General features: G+C 42.9%; 1 protein-coding gene across 1 annotated transcript; it reads right to left on the reverse strand.

Annotated features, from left to right (window-relative positions):
* Positions 1-1,657: 1,657 nt before the first annotated feature.
* PHLDA1 (pleckstrin homology like domain family A member 1) lies at positions 1,658-6,617 on the reverse strand. Its single transcript, XM_050969900.1, has 3 exons — positions 6,609-6,617; positions 4,983-5,971; positions 1,658-4,873 (listed from the first exon to the last, which is right to left on the reverse strand). Exons 1-2 carry the CDS (start codon positions 6,615-6,617, stop codon positions 4,988-4,990), a joined length of 993 nt encoding a protein of 330 aa, XP_050825857.1. The 3' UTR covers positions 1,658-4,873; positions 4,983-4,987.
* Positions 6,618-10,437: the final 3,820 nt, after the last annotated feature.

Genomic DNA, 10,437 nt, shown 5'->3' on the forward strand with positions numbered 1-10,437 from the left:
TGTTAGGAAAATAATGGCCTATTTCTAGGACCATTTCATATGGACCATAAATACATAAGCAGTCTGATTTCACATCCTCTTAATCAAAAGTTAAAGCAGAGAAGCATGTATTGATGTATTCTTGTGAAGATTTCACCATTGGTGCTGGAGCAGAAACAAACACAAATTATAAAACTCTTGTTCTACTGTATGTCCTTACAAAGACATCACTGCAATTAAAAGCTTATAAGGAATACCTCCAACAGCTGTAAGCAACAGTGGGTCCTTGAATAGATAATAAATTTAGAGATGCTTAACTGACTTTTCAAAGCTGCTGAGCATCAGCGCCTGTGAGAGGTCAGATCTTTAAGCTATAATTTGCATATCAATATGAAGTTCAAATGCCTATATTTTGGGGTGTTTGCTATTGAAAAGAGAACTTGTACTTGTTACAATAAAAGCCTTCTTATGGAAGAGGTTACTGACATCTCCCCAATGAAGGCAAACAGCACCAACATGTCTAGGTCAATGCACCCTGTGTCCCTGAAAGTAATACACCTTTAGCAGATGCTTGAAAATGAGGACCTGCTGCAATACAAATACATATCATGGGAGTCCAAGACATCTGAGCAGCTGCAGCACTACAGAGAGCCCAGAGCAGCACATTTTTCTTGTTATACCTCATTTCTTTTCCCATGAAGATAGAAAACAACAGGTCAGAGTTTATGCCAGATGGTGGAAGTGTTTTTTTTCTGGATTAATTTCAGGTTACTTGAAATTCAATCATAGTGTTTAAGATCCATGAAAAAGAGAAACAAGGCACATTTAATGCTAGAGTTTAAACTAATGTCACACAGAGCAAGGCATTTACAGGTAACAGTGATGAACCTGAATTCTGTGCCCCAAAGTCCTACTGTACATGAACTGTGACAGAGTGTTACAGAAATTAGCAACACACATCACACACTGCAAGAAGCAAAACTGAGGACTCTGAGTCTCATAATGGTGCTATATATATAAATTAATTGGAGCATCTGAGTGGGTCTTCAGAGAGTACCTACCCAGGTTCAAAGTATTCCTCTTAGGCTCTTAGATTGAGCTTAAGACATTGGAAAAGCTTAAACCAGGCTTTAATCATCACAAATAGCCCACCAAACAACCATTCTTCCAACATATTGAGAGCTCTTTCAATAGATACCTCTTTATTTGAAATGGAATGTATCTTGAAAAATATGAAAAATAAATCACATCTCTCAGAAATCATTTATGAGTCATATTTACACACAATTTTTTTTGACAACACTGGTATTTCTGCTCACAAGAGGATATGCTAGAAAACATTCCATACATCACTGCAGCTATAATTCAGAAGCTGGCATCTGAATACCGTGAACCTTAAAAAAGAAGAATTACTTCAGGATGTCACAGAAACAGCATCCACTTAATCTTCCTTTTCCCCCAGTTCCTAAATTGTCTTGGTCACCACAACTTGGATTTTCTTGCTAAATCCACCCCTTGATAACTTTTTTTTTATTATTACAACAAGCAATTTTGACCTTTTTATGAAAACTGTCCCCATTTTTGCTATCTATACCAAGCATTTGCCTGTTTTACCAGCATTTTTGTTTATTCTGTAATGAATTTACTTCAGCCATGTGCTGTCTGATTTCTTTTTGGGTTTGTTTTTTTTTTTTTTTTGGAAGAGGAAGGACAACTTAATTTATTTACCTGCAAAGCTCCAGTAAGATGGAGCATGATGTGCTGAACCTATTTTCATAGCCATTGCTTACAGTGCAGTAGCACACAGTATTAAATCCAGATGTTCAAATGAAGACTATGCAGTAATAGAGGGGCAAGATGAAAAAAACCCCAAAAGTACCTCTTATAACATCAAACAATTTCTTGGTCTAAAATTACTATCAGTCAAGAAAAAAAAAACAAAAACAAAACAACAAAACAAAAAAAAACCCCAAAGCCCTAAAAACCCCACACGCCATAGAATTCAGAGCGTGAGAAAGTTGTCAGACTGTCCCCATCAGACAATTTAGCCTTATTTATACTGACAGAGCATGAGCCACATGGTCCAACTGTCCCCAAGGGACCCCAGCCAATTTGTTCCCATTCAGTTTCTAGGAGACAGTTCGGAGACACGAGGAAAAAGTTTGATCCTTACACCCATCCCACGCACTCAGGCTGGAGGTATCAAGGTAGATTTTGTGATGTGACCACCTCTCACACTAGGAGGCTGGCTGACACCAAAGTTTCTAAACAGGTAACACAGCAGGCGATGACAAGCCACAAAAGTTTGTTGAACTACATCAGTCCAAAAGGTTTCCAGATCATCCTTCAGACCAACTTAAAACAAGAAACCTAAAAGTGGGGTATTGACCTTGAACCAGTGAAAAAGAATAGCAAATTTGAAATGAACACAGTTTCCTCATACCTTCATGGTAATTTTCTCACTAAAATGATCATCTTTAGCTTTCAAAATACAAGTACTTGCAGAAGAACACCAAAATTTCAGCTTTAGACTACATCCACAGACCTTTGTGGCATATAGAGGCTTGCATCCACCGAGGATAAGAATAACTGCCTCTCTCAGAGAAATACATGTGTCTCTGATCAAATAGGAATTAATTCTCATCAGTTACATTTATCCTTCAGTAGGCTAAAACGTATTTTAGTAGGTGAGATCAGCAATACATCTGTACACCTGAAAAGGTGGATTAGTTTCTCAGTAAACTGTAGTTAATCACTCTAAAGAGAGGAGCCAAATTACAAATTACAGTCTATTTGGTGAGTCTTTGACTAGCTCATTAGAGAATCCCCTTGCAGCTCTAACATCCAAGCGTTAGCAGAATGATAATGGCAGATGTACAGAGAAGTGGAAATTGAGTATTATGATTGCCAAGCCAGTGAACCTAAACCTAGAAGATGCAGGGCACCTTCGATTTCAATGAATGGCCCAACAGCGACTTTGTTAGGACAGCTGTAATCCACCAGCCCAAGTTCAGCACGCAGCCTTGGCCAGGGCCAGGTGAAAAGAAGCGCTCAGGAGTAACTACAGAGGATCGTCAGGGCTTTGGTTCTGCACCATACCATGCTTCACTTGTCTAGATCTGTGACCCTGACACCTGGGGGAAGGAACAAAAGATGAGGGCTAACACAGACCTCAACTTACTCCGTACAGGACTGAACTTAATCCTAGAGTGCAGAGGAAGGGAACGATGTACACCGTAGTGAATTCTAAAATCTCCCTTTGAATATCACTTCAGTTTTTGCTTTAAACGCTTACAGAAATAAGCTTGCACTGAGAATGTAAGGCTCTTGCTGTCAAGTTACACCTCATTTACACAAAAAGCCTTGGCTGTGTAGCTTTAAAAGATTTTGTTTATATTAATGTAAATTGTAAGGGGGGCAAAAGCCATTTTCCTCACCACACTAGCTAAAATAAATATCTCCACGGCTTTGGCAATTTACCTTGGACCAGAGATAATGGACCACATCACTCTGTCTCAGTTGCAGCCTCCCCATTTCATTTAAACCCGAGATCCTGGGCGGTAGCAGCACCCAAGGTGAAGCCAGCCACTGTCAGAGGGCCCTGTCCTAGAAAGCTCATTGCCCATGCCTGACTCCCTCCTCTGCCCTGGGCAAGGAGCTCCGACCCTCTCCCACCAGCATCGGCAGCCCAACTCCTACTGACTTTTAAGAGGCAGAGAAAGACACACCAGCTGTGCAATTAGCCCTTTGTTTTCCAACTTCATGGCTTCATCAACATTTTCAGAGGCAAGATGGCACACCTCTCTCAACATCTGACAGTGCTAAACACCAAAATTAATCTAGTTCATCTCAGCTAGAGAGCAACTTTCAGCTTATAAAAACTGTGACCAAAATATTCCATTTGCACACTAAAACATATATAAAATTTTAAACTACAGACTGCTTTAATGCAAGACATTAAAAAACCGCCATGAAAATGCAACGCAGGTTGAGAGTCCTGATCACTTGAAAACTGAGCGTGCAGAGGGAGCCCTGAACTTGGATGCTAAGAAACATTCATGAACACTTCGCAGCTCTGGCCCATCAGCCTAGGAGCAAGCACACCACACACACAGCTGGAATCCAACTCAGATTCCAGCATCACAAAAGAAGTTGGTCAGATTTCTTCTGCTCATACACTAAACAGATTGGTTTTAATCCCAGAATGACAAGCAACATGGCTTTTTTGAAAAGCTAAGCATGAATAACTTTTTATCATCTTCCACCACGTTTAATATTAAAAAAAAAATCAATTAAGCCCCAGACTATAATTGTTGTTCTCGTTAGAGAAAAAAAGTTTCGTATGCAGTATGGGTCTCAGCCAAATTTTGAAACACACATTACATTTTCCATGCTGGTGGAATATAGTGTATTTTGGGTAAAAAATGAATAATTTTCTGTCAAATTGCACACAGTCAAAGTACCCAGAACTTCTCCATTCTTTCAGGGAGCTAGCATGCATGTTGTTTTTTTCCTTTACTTTTTTGATACGGCCTACATTCAGAAATGTCTTGCAAATAAGCCTTAAAAAATAAAAAGGAAAACAAAACCAAAAGAAAACAACCCTAATAAATAAAATAAAATACATTAAAATAAAGTTACAGTACATCATGTCTCCTAGAAGTCCCATCGCACCAAAGGATCCTTTCCAAGGTTCATAAATAATGGATTTGAAATGCTTCTCGGCACCGAGGGCGGCAAAGCAGCAGCAGGAGCTGGCTGAGGTTCGGGATCTTGAGCCGCTTCTCTCCGGTCTACCTGCACCTCCGGCGTTTGCCCAGTTTCTTAGCCCCTGGGGCAGGTCTGCCACGAACGCGCTCTGTCCCTCTTCTCGGAAGCGCTCCGTGACCGTAACCTGCAGTGAGACAGAGAGCACACAGGGCAGCCCGTCAGGCGAAGAGGCGGCGGCCGGGGCCGGCAGCCCCGCGGGTGCAGGTGCGGCGGGCGCGGTGCCGGGTCCGTACCTGCGCTAGGCGGAGTTGGAGGCGCCGCGGAGCCGCGACCCGTGGGGTGCCGCCAGGTGCTGCTGCTTCTGCCGGGTGGAGCGCACGGCCAGGATGGCCTGGCGGTTCTTGTACTGCACCATCTGCAGCGTGATCGCCGCGTTCCAGCCCTGCTCCTGTGCACACCGAAAGTCGATCTCCTTCCCCTCGGCCATCACCACCGTGAAGTACACGTACTTGCCCTTCCGCTCCACGCAGTCCACCGTCTTCATGTTGGAGAAGTGAAGCTCCTTGATCTTGGCCGCCGGCTCGGCCGGCGGCGCCGGTTGCTGCTGCTGCGGCGGCGGGGGGTGTTTGGGGGGGATGAGGAGCAGCCCCTCCTCGGTGAGGATACAGCGCTTCTTCTTCCAGAGCTGCAGCAGCCCGTCGCTCCTCTTCTCCAGCATGCCCTCCTTCACCGCTTTACAGCCGCTCTCCAGCATCCTTCTGGAAGGGTTAGAGGGCCTCCGCCCGCACGGGCTGGGCTCGGGGTGCAGGCGGCACCAGCCGAGCACTCTCCGCCGGGCGCCGGCTCCGAGGCGGAGGGCCGGGAGCGCCCCGGCCCGCAGGAAGCGGAGCGGCTGCCGCCCGTGCCGCGGCGTGGCGAGCGGCGGGCGCTGCCGGTGCGGGCGGCCGGGGTTGTCGGCGGGCTTTTCCCTCCCCTCCCGCTTTTGAATGCGCCTCTCCCACCCCAGAGTGACACCCAGCGGAAACAGCAGCTCCTCCCGCCCGCCGGCCGCGGGGAAGCCCAGCTCGGCGAGAGGAGCGGAGCCGGAGGCGCGGCGGGGCCGCCCGCCGGGCGGGGCGGGGGCTGCGCTCCCCGGCGGCAGCGAGCCCGCCCCGGGCCCAAGGCTACGGCACAGCACGGCTATGGAGGGAAGGGGTTCCCCGCCGTGGCCAATAGAGAGAGATAACCAGGACACGGCAAATGCCCGAAAGCGCTCCTTTGCCTTTCTCGGGGTGTTCCCGCACTATTTAGTTGAAATGTAGTTCCTCACCCTGCCTCCTTGGGCAAGAGCAGTAAAGGGCCCTCTTCTGCATGTTTTCGATTCAAGCCCAGTAAGAGTGCCAGTTTCCAGCGGAACCCTGGTATTTAAGCGATCATCGCTCCATTAAACAAAAGAAAGCCTGAAAGAACTTGAGCTTGTACAAGAGCTTGATTCCTACCCAGGCCTGGGGAGAAGCAGCTTCAACTGTATATATAAAATAAATCTTTACTTTCTGCAGCAGTTTGAATAATGTCTAAAGACATCTGTACCACTTCCCTAAGGAAACAGCAGGACCTCAGTACATGGAAATGGCAAAAGCAGACTAGGGGAAAAAAAACCCAAACAAAATCAAACTGACAAGCAGCTAGGAGCATTTTTATCACTCTACTTTGCTGCCACACATTTGCTTATTGTTTGGATTATCCCCCGAGGTTAGCTTTTGAATAAATTTGAGTAGAAAAAGTGACCTAAGGTTAATATGAAACTATTTAATTCTTAATCCTCTGATGTATTAGATGTAAATCAAAATCCCACATAGCTGAATTAGGCTGACAAAGCCAATGTAAACTGAATGCTAGAAGTTTCATACTATGTCTGAGAGCACCGTTTTTAAACATACATTTATCATGGCCATAAAAAAACCTCTCCTCACATCAATCTTGGCAGCTAGGAAGCAGATCATGCTGCAGCATGCGCTGTGTTCTAACAGATTAGAGGGGAAAAAAATCAAGAATGATGACAGCTTCAATGGAGTTTATCTCTGATAACATTTTAAAAAGGATTTCCTCTTATAATCTTTTCCTCTTGAAGTTCAAAGGTAATTTTGATAAATTGCTGAAGGGTAAACAATTTAAGGCAATAAAAGCAATTAAAATTTAGCTGGTTTACCCTTTTTGAGGTAACTGGAAAACAGTAACAAAGGCAACTTGACTAACTATAAATTAGAGGGAAAAGGAAATCAATATCCTAAACAATCCACTTATATAAAAAATAGTCTCTTCCCCTGTAAGATATAGGTCACTCACAACCGTTTTGCCTATTTTAACAGAGGCACATGCTAAATTTCAAAAGATCTGAACACCATTCACCAATTGCCTCCACCAGCAGTTCACTGCCATTTGAACCTAAATTCCTTGCACAAATATCTGTATCTCCAGCTGATTGTGCAAATACAAGATGTCTCAAAAATAGCCTGAGCAATGTTAAGAGAATTCCTTCCTTTTCACCTGTTTTGCACCTATTTCTTTGCTCCTGATGAGGTCTCTGCTCATATGGCATACAATTTTGAAGCTCTCCTACCAAAGCAAACTGGTTAAAATGCATCCACTTATATAGAGTAACTTAATAAAATACTGAGTTTCTGTAAGGCATAGGACACTAGGCTAAACCTACAGAGGACCAATTTCTAACAATTCACCTTTTCAGTTTTGGTTGCTGTTCCACTGCTGTAAGCAAACAGCCATTTGATTCACAGTAAATGCACTAACCAGTAGTGAGGAAACTCGCATTAGATGGGAGAGTGCCACATGTTACACTATAACAGCATTCAAAAAACTCTCCCCCCACCCACAACACTGCACTGTAACACTTAAGGACATGAACACACAACCTTTATCTGTATAATTTAAGGTGAGCTTTTTCTCTTGTTCTCAGTACTGACAGTAAACTGCAATTAATCATTTGAAAAAATGGAGACTAGTGTGGAAGGCCAAATATTTTCATCAACCATACAGGAGAAAGAGACTAAATTCATTCTACTTTGCCTCCCCATGACAAAGCATTGAATGTCAGATTTTGAACCCAACTCCAAACACTGATACGTACTCTAATTTACACACTCACAGCACTCTTTATTCCTGGTGAAATTCACCTGAGCACGTGGTCAGAAGCAAACACGCAAAACATCCATTTAAATTTGAACTCTATAAGCCAACACATATTAACAGCCATTTAAAACACACTATGTTTGACCAAAAAACCAGATCAGTCAAAGACTAGTGCAAGATGAAATACTGACAGTTCCATGATAAAAGAACAAAATATTGTGCAGAATTTGCCAGTAAAGGATAACAAACTTTGTTTTCCTAGATGCAAGTCAAAACTGAACTTCCGCAAATGTTTCTTACATTACTATTTTGAGAAATCACATTCAACAATTAGGCACACTACAATATCACACTGAGATTTTACTTTACTTTTCTTGAAATACATACTTAAAACACTGCATTTATATAAAATGCTTCACATCTGCTACCATTATTGAAGTTTCAGTAAATACTAGGCAGGTTCTGCAGCCATTCCAGAAATAGCTGATGTGAAGATGCCTCCTACTGTCAAACCTGAAATACTACAGTCTGAAAACGTGACCTTGGGTGCAGACTTTTCCTGTCAGCAACTCCATTTCACAGATACCTCTCAGTATATACCCCTCAGTAAATGAAGAATAAATGAAACATTTATCATAACTAACAACCACACTACCCCAGGCCTTAGCATTCCCTAAAACCCCAGGCAGTACCAAATAAATAAACTGCATACAATTCACCAGCTATTGGCATAGCAGCTTCTCCAGCCTGGCTTTTTCAAAGTCCTTTGCACTTCCAAGACAGTAGTTTGCCAAAAATATTCCAATTTAAGCTCACACATTGTAGAGAAAAATTAGGCTGTGAGGGAGCTTTTAAGCTTCTCAGATTTGGCCACTGCAGTAAAACATGCTAAGAGTTCAGAACGGTTTCTCCACTACAAGGCAAATTAAATCTGAGCAATTACTTGCCAACACTTGAGCACACAGAAGCAAAGCTCATAGGAGAAAGTTCAGGACTCAAGCCCCTCCTGCAGCTGCAGAGCCAACTTGTGTTGACAATTCACAGACTTTAGTCACACACCTGGGAACACAAGAGCCCTTCTGCCATAGCCTCTCAGTGTGTGCCTGCCCCTGGTATACACAGGCACAGAAAAATATGGAATAAAGAGCTTATCTGTACTTGGTGTACCCTGTCTTGTCTGCTTTACTCACTCTGATTTTCCTACAAAAGCTGAGATGCGGGCCACACGCGGAACACTACCAGGCCTGAGCAAAGTCTGACAAGAGGATTTTAAGAGCAATGAGACAAATGCCACATGGACAAACTTCTACCTCCTCTTGCTAGGGTATAGAAGTAAGACTGTATTATTTTCAGTAGATAATTTATGCTCAATTTAGGCAAGCATTAGCAATTAAAAGTCAATTATTTCAACATCCTCTTGAAATCTTGTGGGGAACCTTAAACAGGTTACTGAGCAGCAATTAAGAAATGAAAATGGAGATGTGGTTGCAACAACTTCTCTGATCTGTAAATGTCTTGGATTAGAGAAGACCACATCTGTACAGAAAAAAAGGAGAAACTGCTGTAGAGCTGAGTCTACCTACTCCAACATCCATGTGGCTCTAGACCCAACACAGCAGACCATCAAGGCTGTTCATGCTGTCATTATTAGGCTATCCCTTTTGCACTGAGGGGGTGTAGTATTTTGCTTCCTCAAGCTGCTGAGTGTCACAGCACAATTCTCTGCCCAACAGAAGGCATTTGATGAACAACTGCTGCATAGTCACCTTTGGAAATAGGAAACCTTTAGCAGAAAGGGTAATCATTCATCTGCATGTAAGTTTCCGATCAGTTTCCAAATCAGGCTGACAACAATGGGCCCTGAAAAACAGGGAAAGTTATGAGTACCAGCTTGGAGATGAACACATTATTTCTCTCCACTTTTCTACATTCTGCTGGCTCTTTCCACTTAAAAAGCAAAACATGTCAGAATTACAGTATCAGCTGTTAGTTTCAGGAACATCAATTTTAATAACCCAGAAGAGAATCTAATCTTATGAAGCTAGCAGACACTGGTAAGCAGTGTTGCTATGCCCAGTGTTCAAATAATCCAAGGTAACACTTCTAACTGCACCTGACATCACTCTTCCTCAAAAAGTAAAACTTTGGAATACTAAGCTTAAATCTGAGCTCCTTTATTTGAGGATGCTGTTTTATTTTTTTTTCATGAAAAAGTTCTATCAGACAGGCAAACTCTTCAGTTCTGATCTAATCTAGATTGCTAAAAGCAATTATGAAAGAATTGCAAAGAAGCCTCCCTCTCCATCAAGCATAAGCCCCGAAAACCCTTCCCTATCATCTAAAATCTCATTTAATTCTCCTCTTTCCTCCCACTTTTACCCCCAAAATAATTCTCCCTTCAATACAGCAAACAAAAGTGGACAGAAGACACCATTTACACAGGTGTTAAATTATGGTCTATTTCTGCAACTTCTGTCAAAGACAGCAGTTGCTATTTCAGTGACACATTTTCCCAGCCAGAGCCTGTCAACAAGGTAACTTACCCTCTTCAAATGTTAAAGGAGGAGATTCTCTACACCTGGTTTAAATGAAAAATGAAAAGAATGAGTCACAACACTCTAA

The sequence above is a fragment of the Serinus canaria genome, chromosome 1A, assembly GCF_022539315.1.
Source record: "Serinus canaria isolate serCan28SL12 chromosome 1A, serCan2020, whole genome shotgun sequence".
NCBI lineage: Eukaryota > Metazoa > Chordata > Aves > Passeriformes > Fringillidae > Serinus > Serinus canaria.